This window comes from Lepisosteus platostomus, chromosome 6 (assembly GCF_059453375.1).
Source record: "Lepisosteus platostomus isolate fLepPlt1 chromosome 6, fLepPlt1.hap1, whole genome shotgun sequence".
Lineage (NCBI taxonomy): Eukaryota > Metazoa > Chordata > Actinopteri > Semionotiformes > Lepisosteidae > Lepisosteus > Lepisosteus platostomus.
Window position 1 is genome coordinate 8,998,695 of NC_142616.1, and position 21,729 is coordinate 9,020,423.

At 47.4% G+C, this 21,729-nt stretch overlaps 3 protein-coding genes and 1 long non-coding RNA gene across 4 annotated transcripts in view; 1 reads left to right on the forward strand and 3 right to left on the reverse strand.

Moving 5' to 3' along the window:
• LOC148660044 (zona pellucida sperm-binding protein 4-like) overlaps positions 1 to 9,991 on the forward strand; it is a 50,668-nt gene extending 40,677 nt beyond the window's left edge. Inside the window, exon 15 of the mRNA XM_088637606.1 lies at positions 9,969 to 9,991. The gene's annotated coding sequence lies outside the window, so the exon portion shown is untranslated. The remainder of the gene's footprint in view (positions 1 to 9,968) is intronic.
• On the reverse strand, positions 618 to 5,910 carry LOC148660047 (zona pellucida sperm-binding protein 4-like). Its single transcript, XM_088637619.1, has 15 exons — positions 5,511 to 5,910; positions 4,958 to 5,077; positions 4,335 to 4,453; positions 4,015 to 4,216; positions 3,613 to 3,731; positions 2,885 to 2,984; positions 2,689 to 2,811; positions 2,434 to 2,606; positions 2,207 to 2,304; positions 2,007 to 2,134; positions 1,660 to 1,840; positions 1,431 to 1,572; positions 1,246 to 1,321; positions 1,048 to 1,136; positions 618 to 849 (listed from the first exon to the last, which is right to left on the reverse strand). The coding sequence occupies exons 1-14, from the start codon at positions 5,872 to 5,874 to the stop codon at positions 1,051 to 1,053; spliced, it is 2,031 nt and encodes a 676-aa protein (XP_088493745.1). The 5' UTR covers positions 5,875 to 5,910; the 3' UTR covers positions 618 to 849; positions 1,048 to 1,050.
• LOC148660048 (zona pellucida sperm-binding protein 4-like) lies at positions 9,700 to 14,005 on the reverse strand. The gene is made up of 15 exons (XM_088637610.1): positions 13,588 to 14,005; positions 13,333 to 13,452; positions 12,965 to 13,083; positions 12,678 to 12,879; positions 12,417 to 12,535; positions 11,849 to 11,948; positions 11,652 to 11,774; positions 11,391 to 11,563; positions 11,153 to 11,250; positions 10,932 to 11,059; positions 10,624 to 10,804; positions 10,395 to 10,536; positions 10,210 to 10,285; positions 9,998 to 10,086; positions 9,700 to 9,801 (listed from the first exon to the last, which is right to left on the reverse strand). The coding sequence occupies exons 1-14, from the start codon at positions 13,988 to 13,990 to the stop codon at positions 10,001 to 10,003; spliced, it is 2,070 nt and encodes a 689-aa protein (XP_088493736.1). The 5' UTR covers positions 13,991 to 14,005; the 3' UTR covers positions 9,700 to 9,801; positions 9,998 to 10,000.
• Positions 14,006 to 17,657: 3,652 nt separating this feature from the next.
• LOC148660049 (uncharacterized) lies at positions 17,658 to 18,645 on the reverse strand. The gene is made up of 3 exons (XR_015939772.1): positions 18,079 to 18,645; positions 17,874 to 17,949; positions 17,658 to 17,747 (listed from the first exon to the last, which is right to left on the reverse strand). It is a non-coding gene; the product is annotated as an uncharacterized LOC148660049 (long non-coding RNA).
• Between the last annotated feature and the right edge of the window lie 3,084 nt (positions 18,646 to 21,729).

Below are 21,729 nucleotides of genomic sequence, written 5' to 3' on the forward strand. Positions count from 1 at the left end.
CATAAACTGTCATCATCCATATTTAAATAAACCCACTTCTACAGCTAGATGCTTAAAAGGGAGTGATTAAGGGTACGCCTCTTGCTCACAAACCATTCCAGATGACCTTGTCACTGGTGCAGAGAGCATCATGGAACAAGAAGTTGAGATACCCTGTACACCAATGGTCTTGCAGGTAATTGCAGCAGTGAGGTCTGTACTGACAGAGACACTCTGGTTAACACTGCCTGAATCACATCACATCACTCATGCAAGCAGGATTTTACACACCTTTCATTAAGGATACAGGTCCACAACCTCATTGTGGAAGCTAGAGGTTACCCCAACTCCCACACCTTCAAGGTAGAGCAGAAGGTAAAGACGTATAAATTTCCTCTTAGATGTCGCATACTTTGCAAAAACCTTAAAGTTCCTTTTGTGAAAACACTCTGCTTTAGCAAAAGCAGACACTGCCCTGACTCAAAGTGTCCAGAACAGAAAGGAGCCCACAAGACAGGGTTATTGGAATCTAGGAGTCAGGTTGACACTTGAGAGCTGAAGCCAACTTCACCCAAGACACTAGAAGTAACCTACATATACCAAGGAATGACAGGCTCTCACTGTAGCAACTAATGTCAATACCAGAAGGCAATATTAGACCCTTACAGTTGGTAAGCCCATGACACACCATAGATAACTGCATCTATTTTACTTGCTCAAGAGCCCAGCCACCCACCCCCACCACAACTCCAATTACACAGCACACAGTCACCACTTGCAACATCTTTATTAGGATGAACTTCCTCCAACAAAATCATCCAGCCACACATAGGCTGCTGGTCCCTGGAACACAAGGCAGTAGGTAGGAACCTGAAAGAGGATAAAACCCTCTTTGAGCACAGGAAGAGACATTTCCTTAAGAAGCTTGCAACAGGAGCAGCATTATAGTTGGGAATTACAGTAGGCATTAGATATGAGACATACATCCATGCCCTAGAGGGCAATCTTCAATTGTATTTTGTTGACATACTCGGCATTAAAAAGCTGATCAAGGAGTGCACTATGTACCCCTCAGTCCCTGGGGCCGTTCTCCTTTCCAGGACAGGGGGTCCTGACACAGCGCCTGTCAGCATCAGGGTTCTCCAGCACTGGGATTTCTGCAGGAGAAACGGGAAGATACTGTTGAGCAGCTCAAAGCAAGGCATCAGATGAGCACAGGCAGAAGGAACCCATGCTGGGGAAGAACATGAAACTGCAGACACTCACCGCGGCCATCAAAGCAGCCCTCCACACACTGCCGCTCGGATGGTAGACACAGCTCTGTGGAGCACATGAAGTAGATCTGGAGGAGAGGGGAATGGCAAGAGGGATTTTAAAGTGGGGATAACAGTGACAACTCAGAATGTGGCTCTACAGGGATCTAGAGAGCCTGCATCCTCAAAAAGCCTCACCTCCTCATTGATGTAGGAGTAGGAGGTGCTGTCCAGGAACTGGAAGGTCTGGATGTGGAAGCGGCGGTGGTGCTTGGGCAGAGGCAGCTTGGGGTGGATGTGGAGGGTGGACGTGTGGCCGTAGTCCAGAGGATTGGGGCAGCTGCAGGGAGAGGCACCAAGATCAGGACACTGCCTGCAACGCATTGACCAGCCCAGGGACAGAGCTGCACACGTAGGAGCCCCTCACCCATCATAGAGCAGCACCCAGACAGCCTGGCCAGAGCGGGGGTAGGCAACACAGTAGTGCACCAGCAGCACCAGGTTGGGGTCTGGAGAGTTCAGCAGTCGCACCTCCAGGTAGACTGGGTTCCCCAGCAGGAGCCGGAGGGGGCGGTGGTACTGAGGGTAGAACCTGGAGTAGCTCTCGTCTAGAGGATTAGGAGAAGGGATGGGTGGAGCTGTATGCTGTGGCCGGAGCATAAAGCCATGGCAGAGTGGAGTCTAGTATAGCCAGTCATTTCTAACCCCCTCAAGCCATGTTGCATTGTACACTCCCCTCTACAGAGGAGAGCAGTTGAGAATCCAGCAGCTCACCTGTAGCAATCCGGAGCTGCACCCCAAACACTCCCTGGGACAGGACAGCAGAGGGCAGGTAGGGGCTCTTCACCAGGTAGCCTGTGCTGGCCAGGTTCCCCTCAGCATAGCGACACTCCACCAGCAGCCTTGAGAGCAGGAGGAGGGGAGGAATATGGCTTGCTAGCACAATAAATCTCCATGATCAAAACCCTGCTCACCTGAAGGGGCTGTCCCTGGTAATGACCCCATAGCTCTGTATATTCCGTCTTGCCAGTGTCTCCACCTCAGCCAAGTAGATGGTGGTCTGTCCTACCACCTGAGCAGAGAGCAAGGTCAGAAACCATCAACTGCCTCTTGAGCAGTTCCTCCTCCTTCTAATAAAGGAATTCTATACTCCTACATAGACTATTGGGAGAAGCAATTTTAAAGGGATCAGTATACTCACAAAAGCATGGGTCCCACAGCCAGTGACAGGGAATTTGAAGATGGCAAATTCTGGGGTACAGATGACTGGGGTGCAGGATGTGTTGCCAGCAATCACCAGGCTGGCAGGATCCACAGGGGGTACAGAGATGGTCCGAGGGACAGCAAAGACAAAGTGCTTGTCAGCAGTGCACTCTGGGGAGAGAGGAACATGTCAGGATCTTCATTATTCTGGTCAGGAAGGTGCCTGGGACTGGGTCAGTAAGGAGAGCCCTACCCTCCAGTGGATAGTAGCAAGAGGATGTTTCTGGGTCCACACAGCATCCCTTGGCCAGGCAGTGGGCTGGAGAAATTCTCCCTGGACCACAGGGCACCCGATGGCTCCTGGGTAGTTTACATCCTGGGAAGACCAAATTGGATCCTTCAGCACAGCTCTGTTGCTCCATTACCAACTCTCAAACCTATTCACTCACCCTCCCTTGGTTTGTAGGGGCGATAAGGGCAGGACACCACAATCTCTCCTCTTGGGCCATCATTGGGATGGTACACCACCTTCACAGTGTAGTGTTGGTCCTGCAAGGAAGAAAAGAGGGATAAGACATGCAGCTGTGCTGGCGACATCTGCAGATAGCCAACCCCATTTCCAGATCTGAAAGTACCCAGAACTACCAGAAGGGCTATTCTGTAGAACAGCAGAAGTCATGTCTACAGCCCACAACCTGAAGGTGAATGATGTGCAGTATTAATTCCCCCCTCCCCATCCTATTTTAAGGACTAAATGCTCACAAATATATTCCACATTGAGCATCCTGGAGTGACTCATCCGACAGGTCACGCCATCTAAAACTCCTACTGAAGTGTATTGGCACATCAAGTTCACTGTTCCATTTACTTCATGTCCGACAGATAACAGGCTGGCTGGAAGGAATCTATTCCACACCTCCTGTCAAGAATTCTTGTTTCTTAATTGATCAGTCACTTTCTAGTCACCCTCTAATTTAGTCCAACTCTTGGGGACTCACCAGGCTAAATTAACACTGGTCATCTGAACCAGCTTCATCTAGACCAATACCCATTTGTTCAGACAGGGTCTTACTTTCAGGCATATTGTAGAACTGGAAATGGAAGGCATGTTCATTGCTCATAGTACAGGGCGGTGTATATAATACTCAGGAAATGCAAAGCCCAAGCCCAGCCTCACCACAAGCCGAACGTGGCAGCCAGTGTACAGGATGGTCAGGGTGTTCAGGTGCCGCCCTGCAGTCACGGAGTATCCACAGGTTGGAGTGTCCAGTACAGACACCAGGCTGCCAGAAGAAGCTGCACAGGGTACACAAGAACCCAATTTCATATATTGCAGGTACAAAAAGCTAAAATCAGTAACAGGTGCCGTGTATGCATTCCAGCACACTGGATAGAGGCAACTATCATTTTAAGGTGCATCTGGCATCATAAGGAAGCTCCAAACAGCAATCAGCACAATGTCAAGGCACACTTAGGGAGCACTGGAACCGTTCAAAATGCCATTTCAAGCCCCCTGTTCCATGAGTGGCCAACAAGCAGCAGTCTTGCTAGGTAACACCCTCCTTCCCCAGTCACTCACCCTGAACCTTGATCTCCTCCAGGGGGCCAGCAGGCAGGGTCACAGTCATGCACACCTCACTGCAGGAGATGGTCAGGCCTCTAGGGGGTGGAGGGGCAGGGGCAACTGGAACATGGCAGGACACCGTGCCAGTCACCCATCTCTTCCCCTCTTTGTCATAGTATCTCACTGTCAGAGCATAGTGTTGCTGCTGGTTCTTCCTCTGTGGTGGGGAACAGAGGTTGCAGGTTAAAAGCACTGATGTAGAGCCATTTGGAGCAACTAAGGCACCATTGCTCTCACAAGCTCCCAGGGAGTCCAAACCCAGAACTTGCCCTTACCCAGGTCCTGATGTAACACCCTTTGTAGGAAGCCACCAGCACCAGCCAGCTCCGGGTGGTCCACACCTTGTGCCCACAGTGCTTTGGGAGACTGTTGACCGAGAGAGGAGCCATCTTGCCTGGGAGAAGGTGGAGTGTTAGAGGCTTACAGGTAAGTGGCCTTTCACAGCAGCTCTGTACAGCACCAGAAAGCAAGAAAACAGAGCTTGCCCTTTCTAGGGACATCTACTGCATCATGCCCCTAGTTCTGGTCCTCCACACTTGCCTGCTCCTCTCTCAATTTAATTGACCAAAAGGTACTGAACTGGAATGCATGCAGGTTCTTTGGTTACATTGGAAACGGGAGAATATGCACGATGGCACACACCCTGCGTCTTCATAAAAATCAGACACACAAGCATTAGTATTGTTCTTACCTAGCAGAGCACATCCCCCTGCTAAAAGTGGTTTCGAGCATCTTGTGCAAAGACATACCCATTTAGCGAGACAACCCATTGAGCAAAAAAGCACATTCATTTGGAGGCACTGTAGACTTCTAGATTTAGGAGAGATAGTCACAGAAGTCTTCACCCCATACATTGTATGGAACAAGATTTCTCAATCCATTCAGGGCAGAACCTCACCCTTCAGCAGGTAGACTCGGCTGAACCGCCTCACAGAGAACTTGAGCATCATGCTGCTCTTGCCACAGGACAGCAGGGGGCGGCTGTGGGATTGCTGCTGCTCGGGGTCACCCTGAGAGTCTGGGAGGGAAGAGAGGACAGCATGAAGAAGTGTTACTGGGCACAAGACATTCACGTTGGTAGCTGCATCAGCAAGGGACCAAGTGAAGGTTTATTCCATGCTGAAAAGAAGAAACCGTTCCAGCTGTGGAATCATCTTCAGGTAAAGGCTCCACAGCCAGATTGGTTCCCTTTTCAGCATGCCATAAACATCTACTTGCTCCTGTGAAGAGCTACAAGAACGCACTTCACTCTGGATGAAGATTTCTTCAGAAGGAATTCCTGCTGTAACCTACTTGAAGGAAAGGAGCAGCCATATGCCAAGGAGTCATGCAGATATTCCACTGGTCATTACCATTCCTATGCATCCAGACTTCCTCTTGGAGGAAAGACAGCAGAATACTTTACTACCATGCAGTTGTATTCACTCCACAGATTTGAAGAAACTCCCTACCAGGATCAGATGAAGGAGGATCTGCTTCAGAGGGACCAGTTGTCACTGCTGCCTCATCTCTCTGCACATCAGCACCAGAGTCCTTATCCAGTTCTTCCCCCTCAGCATCAGAGCTCATTTCCATCAAGTCCTGCTCTTCCCCATTTAGCACCCCTCTCACCTCTCCAGCAGAATAACCATCGTATCCATCTGGTGGGGTCTCCTGGAATACAGGACTACCCACATTTGGCTCAAAACCATCATAACCTTCCTCATCACCAAAAACAGCACCTGGACCCTTGAGCTGGGCTTGGGCCACTGCAACACAGAGCCATGCTAACAATCCAGGCAAAAGGAAATCCATCACTCCCACTCCTCTCCCCATTTTTCACACAAAAACACTTCAAGAGAAAGAATAACTATCGGTCCTGCTGCTGGGGCTTATATACACGCACTGAGATGCGCGCTGTGCTGTGGGCCAATCAGGAGCAGGTAAGGAAGTCCAGAAGATTCTCACATGCTGAGGTTTCGGACGCGGTGGTGCGAGTGAAATCATGTGACACGGCTTGCCTGCCCGGATACGCTGCGTGATCAACTTGTTCTTGTATCGTCAGTCTAAACTGAAACAATATAAAATATAACCTTGACAAGGATAAAGAGTTACAGCAAAGCGGAACCGTAAATTTCATTAATTCAACTTGTAAACAATCTCATTAAATTGTGATGAAATGCCGTTGATCGAATTGCACTGTGATGTGTTTGCATTTCACAATGATTGTTCATAATATTAACATCATAGCTGTAATGCAGATCGCGGTAACTTTCACTGTGTTCGAAGATCTCGCTGTGTTGACGACCTGAGCAAATTGAAACGCCAGCAAACACCTCCGTATGACAATACATTCTCACGAGCTGATAGTAGGCATGAAGGTTGAAAGCGAAGGCAGATAAGTTGATTACAGGAGAGTCTTCTTCAAGGTGAGAAGTGTGTTCATAAAGGGGACATTTATCCAGTTAATTTCCGTTCAGTTGTATTCCTAATTCGGACAGAGTGCGAGTCGGCATAACTTTTTAAAAACGCATCTTCTTGAGGTTGACCCCCCCCCCCCCTACAGACAGCACAAACGATGAAACCCATCTCATTCGTTACTGCTACGTTGTGCCGGTTTGTGCTGTTGAAAGTAGCGATTTGCTGCTGTCGGTTCCGAGATATAGCGCCTTGTTTTTTCTGGTAATCACGTGACTGTATAAGCCAGTTTAAAGGTACCAACACACTCGGTACTTTTAACTACTCGATGTGATGAAAACAACGGGTGCAATTTGTTTCGGTGAAAACTTCTCGCGAATTGCAATTGTAATCTATAGTCACATCATAGTCATAGTCATAATCATAGTCAAGTTTTGCTAGCGTTTGTAACGATCATTATAACGTTCTCGACAAATGAAGCTTTAAAGAGGTCTTCGCTGGAGATGCAGACAATATATCAGAAAACATTTCAGCTCTCTGCCACTGGGGTCAGCTTATCAAAGATCACAATTGAAAGATCTGATGGTCGCGATCTTTCTGTATTTGCGTCATACTTCGAAAAGGGAGGCGCTATTTTCAAATGCAAAACTTCCACCCCACCGAACTCAAATTGCACAAAATGCAAACCCGTTGATTTAATCACATCGAGTAATTAAAAGTACCGAGTGTGTTGGTTACATGTTCGGTTGTATAAAATCCTTTCCAAGATTCCCCTGGTCTGCATGTGAGACGGTAGAGTTTCCAATGTTGTTTTGCAGTCGAATTATGAATTACCTGGGTTATCTTGGTGCATAGTGCCCCCTTTAAAAAACCCTGATTCTTTTTCACATTTAAGATTTTTTCTTTTTGCTTAATCATCAATCAGTCAAAGTTGATTGATCAAATCCACAACAATACAGTGTGCAGCAGTAGTAGCTGGCAATGAAATGTCTTTTCTGCGAGCTCACCGGGGCTAAAAATCACAAAATTCAAGTTACAAAATAAGGTTACATAATAATAGATAATAGTGCAAACGAAATGGAATAACATAAACTCAGACAGAGCTCAATATAAATAGAGCTGCGATGTGTCCAGGGTGTATGCACTACATTACAGTATGTCCAAGTAGTGCAGTGTGCCGAATACAATGAAATGTATGAAAACAATGGTCTTGTGATACAGAAAGTTACAGTACTAATCCTAACTTTTTTAAAAATACGTGGCTCGAAACACGAATCTTTAAACGGCCCTTGATTTGCGTACCGATTTAGAAAGGACCCGATGAGAAACCGATGACTTCGGTGTTTTCAGTGGAGATCGGGTTCATGGGTATTGCATAGGTGACGAGGCTCATAAGGGGGAAAATACAAATAACCGAGCAAGACCTGAGACCAGAAAATGGCACAACATGGTTACCGAACATCCGTATACAGTATAGTATGAATATTAGGACAAGACACTGATAAAACCATATTGATTTATTGATTGTTTCACTGGTGTCTATGGATATTTTAGCATTGTATGATAGCATAATAATCTAGACATTTGTAGAATAATAGCACCAGAGAGCTGACAATACATAATTACACTTTTCTACTTGAAAGCAAGTGTTAAGTACAAAAATGTCCTTTTAACTGCAACAGGACTGAAGTTTTGCTTCTGGGCTCCTCCCATTAACTCTGTAAAGCCAGTGCAGTATCCCTGTCTGTGGAGGACACTGCACCTGCTGCTCATATTAGATCCAGGCACCTAGATGTGCAAATATGGTAAAATCCTTCTTCCTCCTCAAATATCAGACTATCTCCTATGTTTACCTCTAACAGTAGCTAAAAAAAAAAGTGAGTCACCCTTTTCATCCTCTTTGAAATTGTTTACTACAACTCCTCGCTCACCAGGGTGCCTACATGCACAGTGAACAAAACTGGGTACGTGCAGACCTCAGCAGCCAGTATCAGGACCAGGGCTTGTAGAAGCAATCCAAACATTCTTTTGAAGGGTTTTTAGGGGACTGGTTCTGTGCCTACTATTTTATTATCCTACTGTATTGCAAACCCCTTTTTTCCCCCCCATTTCTGTAATTCTGCTGCCTCCTTTGTTTGGTTTTTACTGCTGTAAAGTGGTTTGAGAAGCCACTTTTAAAGGTTCCAGCTGAAGTTCATTAGAACATACTGTAGTCCTGCACTGAAGTGAAACCACCATCTGGAGGAGTACAGTTAGTGCTGGTCTAAATCTCCAGAAAGTCCTAAAACCCTCCCCCTGGAGGGTTTCAAAAATGAAAATACCAACAAGAGTGCTGCCATCACTATTGCATGGTAGCAAAGCCCTTTAATATCTTAAACATTAGGACTTGGAGTATCTGTCAGTCACCAGAGAGTGACTCTTTAACTAGACCAGAAATATTTCATTGCCATTTGGAATTGAACATGTACTATTAATACACATGAAAAGCTTCCAACTGCACCCATGTACAGTATACTTTATATGCCCTAGATAGAAGAACTGCTCCAGTCCCCATGCGTACTTCTGGCCAAACCATCACATTTAGGTAAAGGAATGAGAGCCAGATGGAGAGATGCAGCACCATTTGGAATGGTTGCACTGCCTAAAACCCACTCACTCAATGGAGAAGAGCTTCACAAACATTCTCTAATGCAATTTGTCTGAAGCCTCAGGTGATGTCAAGCTTGAGAAAGTAACACTATTGTGGAGATGAGACACCTGGGAAGTGAGATCTATTATCCTGTTCTAATATTCCTGTAAACTATGCAGTCTAGTGGCTTGAAGTTGGCTTTGTGCCCACTACATAGGATTTAACTTGCAGATGGTAGAGCACAGAAACACAAGATGACGCCTGCTACAGGGCACAGCTGTATTTGTACTCAGTATCCCTGGTCACCTAAAGGGACTGCCCCTGGTAATGACACCATAGCTCTGGATGTTTCATCTGGCCAGAGTCTCCACCTCAGCCAGGTAGATGGTAGTCTCTTGCACCACCTTAACAAAGACAAGGTGGGAGCAGGGTCAGTCCAGACACTGGAAGTAACCTACATTGACCAAGGAATGACAGGCTCTCAGTGTAATAACCAACAAATACCAGAAGGCACTATTAGGCCCTTGCAGTTGGTAAGCCCATGACACACCCTGGATAATTGCATTCATTTTACTTGCACAAAAGCCCCCCCTCTCCAATTACACAGCACACAGTCACCACTTGCAACATCTTTATTAGGATTGACTTCCTCCAACAAAACCATCCTGCCACACAGAGGCTGCTTATCCCTGGAACACAAGGCAGTAGGCAGGAACCTGAAAAAGAGGATAAAACCCTCTTTGACCACAGGAAGAGACATTTCCTTAAGAAGCTTGCAACAGGAGCAGCATTACAGTACACCGTAGATATCATGAGACATACACCCATGCCCTAGAGGGCAATCTTCAATTGTATTTTGTTGACATTATACTGAGCATTAAAGGGCTGATCAAGGAGTGCACTATTATGTACCCTTCAGTCCCTGGGGCCTTCATCCTTTCCTGGACAGGGGGTCCTGACACAGCGCCTGTCAGCATCAGGGTTCTCCAGCACCGGGATTACTGCAGGAGAAACAGGAAGTCCCCAAGGGGAAGATACTGTTGAGCAGCTCAAAGCAAGGCATCAGATGAGCACAGGCAGAAGGAACCCATGCTGGGGAAGAATATGAAACTGCAGACACTCACCGCGGCCATCAAAGCAGCCCTCCACACACTGCCGCTCGGATGGTAGACACAGCTCTGTGGAGCACATGAAGTAGATCTGGAGGAGAGGGGAATGGCGAGAGGGATTTTAAAGTGGGGATTACAGTGACAACTCAGCATGTGGCTCTACAGGGATCTAGAGAGCCTGCATCCTCAAAAAGCCTCACCTCCTCATTGATGTAGGAGTAGGAGGTGCTGTCCAGGAACTGGAAGGTCTGGATGTTGAAGCGGCGGTGGTGCTTGGGCAGAGGCAGCTTGGAGTGGATGTGGAGGGTGGACGTGTGGCCGTAGTCCAGAGGATTGGGGCAGCTGCAGAGAGAGGCAGCATGATCAGTGGCTTACAGGCAGTGCCCTGACCAGCCCAGGGAGAGAGCTGCACATGTAGGAGCCTCTCACCCATCATAGAGCAGCACCCAGACAGCCTGGCCGGACCGGGGATAGGCAACACAGTAGTGCACCAGCAGCACCAGGTTGGGGTCTGGAGAGTTCAGCAGTCGCACCTCCAGGTAGACTGGGTTCCCCAGCAGGAGCCGGAGGGGCCGGTGGTACTGAGGGTAGAACCTGGAGTAGCTCTCGTCTAGAAGACGGAGAAGGGTTGCTTAGCATTTTATACTGCTGTACCATGTTGGGAATTTTACAGAAAGCAGGTTGTCCAAACAAAACCTTAGGTTTTTAGCTACTGTCCTTCTGCCAAGATGCGTCACCTGTAGCAATCCGGAGCTGCACCCCAAACACTCCCTGGGACAGGACAGCAGAGGGCAGGTAGGGGCTCTTCACCAGGTAGCCTGTGCTGGCCAGGTTCCCCTCAGCATAGCGACACTCCACCAGCAGCCTGGAGAGCAGTGGAGGATTACACAAGTGCTACCACCTAAACAGACCTGAGATCATGAAATGGAGCTCAGAACTACATGGTATCCCTGCTCACCTGAAGGGGCTGTCCCTGGTAATGACTCCATAGCTCTGGATGTTCCGCCTGGCCAGAGTCTCCACCTCAGCCAGGTAGATGGTGGTCTCTCCCACCACCTGAGCAGAGACAAGGTAGAAGCAGGGTTAGTCCATGCTTAATAACCACCCACAGGAGGGTAGTCCACCTGTTCAGAGGAACCCCATCCAGTCTAAATTTTAGGGCTTCTTAACTGGTCCTTTTCCCCCACTGTACTCACAAAAGCATGGGTCCCACAGCCAGTGACAGGGAATTTGAAGATGGCAAATTCTGAGGTACAGATGACAGGGGTGCAGGATGCGTTACCAGCAATCACCAGGCTGGCAGGATCCACAGGGGGTACAGAGATGGTCCGAGGGACAGCAAAGACAAAGTGCCTGTCGGCAGTGCATTCTGGGGAAAGAAGGGCAAGTCAGGATTTGTCCATTCCCATTTAGGGTGGGAAGTTGCCTGGGACTAGGATGGTATGGAAAAGGCCTACCCTCCAGTGGATAATAGCAAGAGGATGTTTCTGGGTCCACACAGCATCCCTTGGCCAAGCAATGGGCTGCGGTGAGCCTCTCCGGACCACAGGCCACCTGATGGCTCCTGGGTATCTTGCAGCCTACAGTGATTGGATTAGACACGTCAGCACAACCAGGGAAGGAATGGCTAAGCCAAAGAGACCTATCCACTCACCCTCCCTTGGTCTGTAGGGGCGATAGGGACAGGACACCACAATCTCTCCTCTTGGTCCATCTTTCGGAACATACACTACCTTGACAGTGTAGCGGTGATCCTACAACAATAAAGGCTATTAATCCACTGCTGGGAAGAAGTTGAAGATGCCATCAAATGCAATTCCTTTTGCTCAGGGACCAGCTGTGGTCTTAGCAAGTAGCTAGTTACATTAGTATGCATAGGCTGCTAAGGAGCAAGTAAAGGGTTATTCCATGCTGGAAAGAGATGGATAAAACACTTCAGCTGTGAAGCTCTTTGGGTGTGAGCACCCTCCACCTGAAGAAAGAAGGCTCCACAGCCCAAACAATGCATATCCCACCCCCCAAAAAATAGCCTTACTTGTTTAAAGACTCCAAATATGCCAAACATACAGCCAACAGGCATTGCTATTATCTTAAAGAGGTATGTGAAGATGCTAGAAGCTCAGTCATCTTACTGCAACACAATTGCCTGCTAGGATGACTGGGTTATTTGTCAAGGGTCCAACAAAGTTCTGTTCATGAAACCATGAAGTGAAGCTCCTCACCACAAGCCGGACATGGCAGCTAGTGTACAGGATTGAGAGGGTGTTCAGGTGCTGCCCTGCAGTCACGGAGTACCCACAGGATGGAGTGTCCAGGACAGACACCAGACTGCCAGAGGAACCTGCACAGGGACCACAAGATTTATGGTCAGATTTCACGGCCCATACTATGAACAAGGTGCTAAGAAGTATTCACATCTATTCAGCAATACAGAAATGCACCGACAACCCGCTGAAGTGGTGCTCTCACTGCCAATCACTCACTCTGAACCTTGATCTCCTCCAGGGGGCCAGCAGGCAGGGTCACAGTCATGCACACCTCACTGCAGGAGATGGTCAGGCCTCTAGGGGGTGGGGGAGGAGGGGCAACTGGAACATGGCAGGACACAGTGCCAGTCACCCATCTCCTCCGCTCTTTGTCATAGTATCTCACTGTCAGGGCATAGTGTTGCCTTTGGTTCCTCCTCTGCAGTGGAGAAGAGCATCACAGGTTCAATTCCTCACTGACAAACCTCACCCAGGCATATTTGAGCACCAGACTGGCTCCTTACCCAGGTCCTGACGTAACACCCTTTGTAGGAAGCCACCAGCACCAGCCAGCTCCTGGTGGTCCACACCTTGTGCCCACATCTCTTGGGGAGGCTACTGACCAAGAGAGGAGGCATTTTACCTGGGAGAAGTAGGAAAGAGGGGGGTTAAACTCATACAGCTAAGCTCACTCTAGCTTTAAGTAACACAATGACATCCCTAGCAGATGGTTCCTCTCAAGTCCTGTTAATGCATTTGTTCTCTGCCTCCTCCTGTGGGAACTTACAGCAAGTCCCCCACTCCAGCCTGTCACAGCTGCTTGCTCATGTTATACCACTATGTTCGGCTTATGCTGCAGGATGCAGGTACAGTGGACAGGGCAGGACCTCACCCTTCAGCAGGTAGACTCGGCTGAACCTCCTCACAGAGAACTTGAGCATCATGCTGCTCTTGCCACAGGACAGCAGGGGGCGGCTGTGGGATTGCTGCTGCTCGGGGTCTCCCTGAGAGTCTGGGAAAGCAACAGGACAAGGAATGAGATGCATTATAGGTGTTAGGCTGAGTGGAGTGTTGGGGGGAAAGAACCAGCTGATCTATATAGAAGTGTCCATCCCCTTGCTTCAGCTGAGAGTGAACACTACCTTACCACTTTCAGGTGAAGGGTCCTCAACTCCAGAGGGGCCAGATGTCACAGCTGCTACATCTCTCTGCATGCCTGTGATGCTCTCAGAAGCCACATCAGTACTCAAGTCCTTGTCCATCTCCTCCTCTCCCTCAGAGTCAGAGCCCATTGCCATCAAGTCCTGCTCCTTCCTACTCTGTGCTACTGACTCCCCTCTCACACCTACTCCACTTCCCACAGAATGACCTTCATATCCATCTTCTGGAGACTCCTGGAATAGAGGACTACCCAAACTTGCCTCAAAACCATCATAACCCTCCTCTTCATCAAAAAGACCACCCTTGAGCTGGGCTTGTACCACTCCAACACAGAGCCATACTAAAAATGCAGGCAAGAATAAAGCCCCAACAGTACCACCAGCACCCATTTCCAAAGAAATCAAAGACAAACTCTAGAGAAAGCATAACTTTCTGCTCTGCGGCTGGGGTTTATATTCAGGCACTTTGAAGCGCGCGCGGTCCTGTAAGCCAATCAGCGTCCGGTAAGCAGATCACGACATTCTCACGCGCTGAAGTTTGTATTGGGGTTGAGGATGAGATCTCGTGACACAAGATGACGGCGCAGACATATACGGGACAGCGTTTAGCTACATTGTTCTGAATCAGCCTAATAAACTAAACCAATTAAAGTCTAACGTTCACTAAGATATAGAGTTACAGTATTGACTGCATTAAACGGGAGTGGTAAATCTCATTAATACAAACTGTCAACAATCCCATTATTAAAGATTGATGAAATGCTGTTCATAAATTTCAGCGTAAAATGGAAGCGTAAGTTCCGCATTGATCTTATACAGCATGACTGTTGCTGTGATCATCGCGGTATTATTTACCGAGTTCGAAGATCTTGCTACTGTATGAGCTCAGTGAAAAGCTGGAAAACACGCTGTATTATTTATCGATTGTATGAACCTAATCAAAACCTAAGAAATACATTCGTATAGCGAAAAAGATTTCCATAGAAAAAATGTGCTTCCTTGGTGTTCTCTTAATCATAGATTTTTTTTCATTGATAAATGAAGATTCGATAAAAAGCTTTAACGGGAGAAGCGAAACTAATGTCATTAACGCTGTGTAAAACTCTTTATCCAGGGGAACGGGCGTAGCAAAGAGAAATGCTCTTAATGAGAACATTGTTTCATGCGAACACATTGCTGTAGCTTGTGGGAAATGCAGCTCATTTTACACGTGTTAAAACACAAACAGCGAGGATCATCTCTCCTACCACCACTCCCCATAGCCCGTCTTAATTAATCTGCTCGTGTCTGTACCCAGCTCCGCAATAAACCGAGATCTATTCTTGCCACCGGCTGCAACAAGCGACACTATTTGTCTGTTTATATGAAAAAACATTATGTGGATCGAATACGTCCGCATAAGATGGGACAAAAAAGGATTCAACAGAACTTCTGTCTTATCCTATAATATTAAATACGTTTTAACTTGTCCTTTACATAGTAAGCACTTTTACCATTAATGCTGTCCTGCAACAGTTTAGCGTAAATTGTATATTGTGTTAATAAAGCAAGGATATCCCACCCGGATAAACTGGTGTTTTTTTCCCTCAACATTTCGCTTGTATTGGTGTAAATCCACCTTCTATAGGGGTATATGGGTCTCTTTTAAGGGTCTCTGAAGAGGACTGTGAAGAAGCTTGACCTCACAGGCTGTTTACATCTCTGATTACATGAGATGGGTTTTATGTTTCGGGGCAACTAGTTCTCAGACAGTGTCCTTCTGCCCCTCCTCACACACACCTGCTGGTTTTCATCCCATTCCACCATCGCTAGATGATTGAAGTGTTAATTGATCTAAGAAGTTGCTTCCGTTGAATATGGGTATTTTTTCCCTTCTTCCAGAAAAGTTTGAGATTTTCTTTCACTTCCGAAATACTTAAAGCCCCAACATGTTAAAGGTGGGAACAAACACTTCAAATTAACATGATGTCATGGAAGGGGGAGTAGGAGTGTGTAACTGCTGGAACAAAACCCAGCACGTTTGTGGGGGCACCAGGAGCCCCAGTCGTCAGGTACTACCAGCACATGCAGGTACCTCACCAGTTGTGGAAGCTTTGACAGCAACAAGTCTGACCAGATGTAGTGACTCCAGAATAGAAGTCAACTACTGTACAGCTAGAGCCTGGCTTACAGTTACAAACCCCCCCCTTCAGAATACAATGTTGAAGGCTAGTATTTCACTATTTAGACTAGTAATGGTCTTCCAACGCAGTTACTCTTGTAACTGAGTAGACAGCTGGCTGTTTACATGGAGCAATTTGGGTTACTTTCCTCTTGAGGATCTTCAGGAAATTTCAAGCTCCAGCTTTGGGTCCAGACACCATATGCAGCAGAGGTCAAGAGCAACCGATTTATTACACAGCCGGTGCCCCCTTCTCTTACTAGCAGGTGTTTTTGTACTGGGGAACTGATTGTTTCTGTGAACAGAAAAGCCAACCTCCTGCTGAGTGGGTTTATACAGCAGTGGCTGTAAATGGAGTCAATAGCTGCCTTGAGTACCTCGTCACTACTGAGGAGTTCATGCTGTACACTCCTTGATGTCACGATCGCTACTCCTGCTCTTAAGGGCGCTCCAGCCCTTCCTCGTTCTACCTCATTCCCCACACCTGTCCCTTATTCCAGCCCCTCTTTAGTTCCACCTTAAAAGCCAGGCGTAGACGTCACCTGGGGTTCTTCATTGAATTCTGCTTCGTGAGAGCCCAGGGTCCTGCTGTGTCTGGCTCCATTATGCTTTTAACTTTCTGTTCCTGATTCCCTTCGCCGGTTCCAACCCGGTTCCTGTTGTCCCCCCCCCCGGATGGTTCACCTGGCCATGGACTTCTGCCTTTGTTTCCGATTACCCATTTGGATTTCCTATATGGATTGTTTGCCCCGGACTCACTTCCCCTGGACACCTGCACTCCTTGGACACGCCCCCTTGTCTCCATCCCTTCTCCTGCATGATTTTATTCCTACTGTGTCTTCACCAACCGGATCGTATTGTCTGCATAGGGCCTGGAAAGAACTGCTTCATGAAGCTCAATTCTTGACATGCAGATATGCACTCATTTCAGCAAATACAGGCCTTCCCCTGTGCTGTGGGAAAGAACTGTATACAAAATCAGTGGTTTACACCATCTAGACATTTAGATCCTTCAAAATAGAGCAATTCCAGTAAACAAGTATAGCCCAGAGACATTGGGATATTACTATATTCATTGGAGAGATTTTAATTAACTCGGCTCCCACATCCACTAGACAGTAGAAGACATCCAGTTCAACATTTTTATTAGGATTCACTTTCTCCAACATCTTGGACCCAGAGCCAGTTCCTAGGACCCTGAAAAACAAAGATAAACAGTGAGTGGGCACCAAACTGATCAAGGAGAAATTCCATTGAATTCACAAAAGTAATTCATACATCAAGCGTCCGTTACTACAGTACATACACAACTTCAAGAAATCCATAGTCTACAGACCACTCACACTAAAATCTGACAGATATGCATCAGGGAAATTATGCAGCCATTAGTGGAAGCAACTGCTAGGAGATAATGAAGTAGAACATAAAACAATTATATATATATTATTGATGGAAAATATATAATTTATCTCTATTCAACACTACAGTATTAATTCAAGCACATTGTGTAATATGTCGGCTGTCTTAATATATCTTAAGCAGCTCCAACAATTGCAGCTACAGATCAAAGGACAAGACTTGGGACAGGACTTAGCAGGTCAACTCATGTTACATATCAAAGGACAGCTGCACATCAAAGGACAGGACTTGAGACAGGACCAACTGGTCAACTCATGCTACATATCAAAGGGCAAGACGAATACACATGAAGCTGTGAAACAAACCATCTTCCTGAGATCATACTGTATATAAGAGCTGGGAAACCCTTGCGGTTTGTCTGTTCTGCGGGGCAGACCCAACGCGCGTTGATGTCATTATTGAGCTCAATAAAACAACTTATTCCACGAAAGACTGTGTCCTGCTCCTTGGATGAAGGATTTCCCACAACAATAATTACCCTTCAGTCCCTGGGGCCCTCATCCTTTCCCGGGCAGGGGGTCCTGACACGGTGCCTGTCGGCATCTGGGTTCTCCAGCACTGGAATTTCTTCAAGAGAGGAGCAGTCAGTAGGTTCCCAAGGCAAAGATACTATGGAGAAGCTCACAGCAAGGGATCACAGGGCTCACAGAAGGAACCCATAATAGAGAAGAGCTTAAATATGGACACACTCACTGTGGCCATCAAAGCAGCCCTCCACACACTGCCGCTCGGATGGTAGACACACCTCTGTGGAGCACATGAAGTAGATCTGGAGGAGAGGGGAATGGCAAGAGGGATTCTAAAGTGGAAATACCAGACTGAAGCAGCAACATGACCTACTTTCCGAGATGTTACTACATGAATCCTCTGTTCAGCATACGGTTCCCAAAAGCCTCACCTCCTCATAGATGTAGGAGTAGGAGGTGCTGTCCAGGAACTGGAAGGTCTGGATGTGGAAGCGGCGGTGGTGCTTGGGCAGAGGCAGCTTGGAGTGGACGTGGAGGGTGGACGTGTGGCCGTAGTCCAGAGGATTGGGACAGCTGGAGAGAGATGCACCAAAGATCAGGATCCTGCCTGCAACCCACTGCCCCTGCCCAGGGTTAGAGCTGCACAAGCAGGAGCTCTGGATACAAGTTGTCCGGCAGCCAACAGAGTGAGGGAGGCCTGGAGAGGGCCAATGAGCTGAATCTTTTCTTTAACAGGTTTGATACAGGGTCCACTGTCCATTCACCTGACAGGCCTTCACCCCAGACACCCTCTTCATGTCCTCAGTCACCCCATCATGAGATCCCTCCTACTGCTATTCCATCTTCCCCTGCCCTCCTCGGCCTATCCATCACAGCTGACCAGGTCAGAAGGGAGTTGAGGAGACTCCATGCAGGGAAGGCAGCGGGTCCTGACGGTGTCAGCTCCAGGGTGCTAAAGATCTGCGCAGACCAACTGGGTTCAGTGCTGCAGTACATCTTCAACCTGAGCCTGAGATTAGAAAGGGTTCTGGTGCTCTGGAAGACATCTTGCCTGGTGCCAGTACCCAAAAAGGGACACCCTAAAGTCTTGAATGACTACAGACCAGTGGCACTGACATCACACCTAATGAAAACTCTGGAAAGGCTTGTACTGGACCACCTCAGAACCCTGGTGAGTACAGTACTGGACCCCCTGCAGTTCGCCTACCGGTCACACTTGGGAGTGGAGGATGCAGTCATCTATCTGCTACACAGAGCTAACTCTCACCTGGAGAAGACAGGGAGCATTGTGAGAGTTATGTTCTTTGACTTCTCCAGAGCCTTTAACACCATCCATCCACCTTTTCTGAGAGATAAGCTAAGGGCGGCGCAGGTGGACACTCCCCTGGTGTCCTGGATTATAGACTATCTGACCTGCAGCAGTATGTAGTATGTAGCAGTATGTACGGCTACAGAGCTGTGTGTCCGAACAGGTTGTTAGCAGTACTGGGGCCTCACAGGGGACTGTCCTTGCTCCATTCCTGTTCACCTTTTACACCTCTGACTTCAGGTACAACTCTGAGGCATGTCCTCTGCAGAAGTTTTCGGATGACTCTGCAATTGTGGGGTGTATTAGAGAGGGGAGGGAGGAGGAATATAGGAGCTTGATTACCAACTTTGTGGAGTGGTGTCATCTTAACCATCTCCAGCTTAACACCAGCAGGACCAAAGAAATGGTACTGGACTTTCGAAGGAATAAGTCTCCGCTGAACCCTGTTTCCATCCAGGGTGAGGACATAGGGGGCGTACATTCCTACAAGTACTTAGGGGTACACCTGGATGATAAGCTGGAGTGGTCTGGTGACACTGATGCCGTGTACAAGAAAGGTCAGAGCCAACTCTATTTTCTTAGGAGACTCAGGTCCTTTGGTGTGTGTGGAACACTGCTACACATTTTTCATGAATCAGTGGTGGCGGCGGCCATCTTCTACGCTGTTGTGTGCTGGGGCAGCAGCATCATGGCAAGAGATGTAAATAGGCTCAATAAACTGATCAAGAAGGCTGGCTCTGAGCCTTGACCCCCTGGAGGTGGTGGCTGAGAGGAGAATGCTGACCAAGCTCACGGCCATCATGAACAACACCTCTCATCTGCTTCATGGGACTGTTATTGGGCAGCAGAGCACTTTTAGCAACAGACCGCTCCAGCTACGGTGTTCAAGGGAACGTTTCCGTAGGTCTTTCCTCCCGGCAGCTGTCAGGGTGTACAGTATAACGCTGCCCTAGGCCAGGACTGTTAGCCCTTCATCTGCTCGTCTATGGACAGCATGTTGCTCCATTGTACTTTTTGGACACTCAATCTGTATGTACCTATGCACATTTTGCACATATTTTATTTTTACAGTGACTATGATCATATTTTGCACACACCTATGTATTTATTTTTATTTATTTAATTTTATATTTATTTTGTATTACTGTACGTATTCTAATTTTTCGTCTATCCTGATGTCTGTTGTTTTGTTTGTTGTTTTGCTGGTCTTGGGCTGCTGTAACACATCAATTTCCCTTCGGGATCAATAAAGTCTTATCTCCTCACCCATCATAGAGCAGCACCCAGACAGCCTGGCCAGAGCGGGGGTAGGCAACACAGTAGTGCACCAGCAGCACCAGGTTGGGGTCTGGAGCGTTCAACAGTTGCACCTCCAGGTAGACTGGGTTCCCCAGCAGGAGCCAGAGGGGCCGGTGGTACTGAGGGTAGAACCTCCACTCACACGCGGGTCAGCAGTGTGTGATCTACAGTACTTCTTCCTGAATGAGAGGACTAAAGTAAAACGACAAAAGTCTAACTTTGACAACGATAGAGCTACAGTACTGACTGCAATGAAGAGTAGTATAATTCAATAAAACAAGTTAAACATTTCCATTATTATAGCCTGTTAAAAGACCGTTTACGTTTTTACAGTCTTATTGAAGCGTTTATCAAAGCGGGGTTTTACACCCCATTACTCAAAATGCCTCTTACAGTGCAGAAACTGACCCACAATGCTCCAAGATCACGCTCGCAAATCGCCTGAGCTCTGTGTAAAGCCAGCAAACAAATTCGTCTTATTTCTTGATCGCCTGGACACCAAAGAAACCTGACAAAGGCTTTCATACAGCTTGAGAAGAGAAATATTTCACACACAGCAAAACTGCTGCGCATTCAGGTTCTGTGTAATCATAGATACTGTTCCACAGAACGATGAAGACGCTTTATTAGAACGAAAACAAGGTCCTTCGTAACTCCTTAAGACGTGCTTTACCGTTTACGAAAGGCAATGTTGGGGGAGAGCTTGAAACACGGTGTGACCCCGAGTAGAGATAATGACGAAAACCACAACTGCCAGGAAACGCAACTACGCGTTAAATCACTTTCCTAAACACTACTAATCATAGTCAGTTGTATGCAATAGAGAAATTGTATGTACTGTATCACCGCAAGGAGACCATTTTTTCCCTCAAATATCAATGACCCGGACAGCAGCAGGCGACACTGTCCGTTACTTTACCGGACTAATAAAAAAAGGTTTTGCTGAAAAAAAGACGTCCTCCTCACGAAGAACTTAATGCTGCAAATGTCTGCTAATTCCAGTTGAGTCCTACAATGCTCTCTCGCTGGACCATTTGATAACGAAGCGTACCTTTCGGTATTTTAATGTCAAGATACCAAAGAGCGCTATAAAAGCCGGTTAACATCTCGCTTTAAAACAAAAAAATTGAAAGACCTCCTCAGAACTAATGAGTTGCCAGCGAAACAAGAGATCCCATCTTGGAACAGCAGCGTGAAGCTGGCCCTCCCACAAACGCTGAAACTCACCTCATTCTTTAGTGCTGCGCTTGTGCCGGGGCGTGCGTTTCTGCAGCTTTCGTTCTCGAGATATACAGTAGCACCTTCTTTTTACGGGTGATCAAGTGACCATCCAAGGCGACCTTGACAGGCAGTAACCCCGTCTGCCGAGCGCAAGCACTCCATTACCGGTGTGAGGACAACTCTGTAATTTTCTGTTGCACGGGTGGGGGCCGGCGGTTAATGTTGCATTGTTAGTATCGTCTGTGCTTTTGTG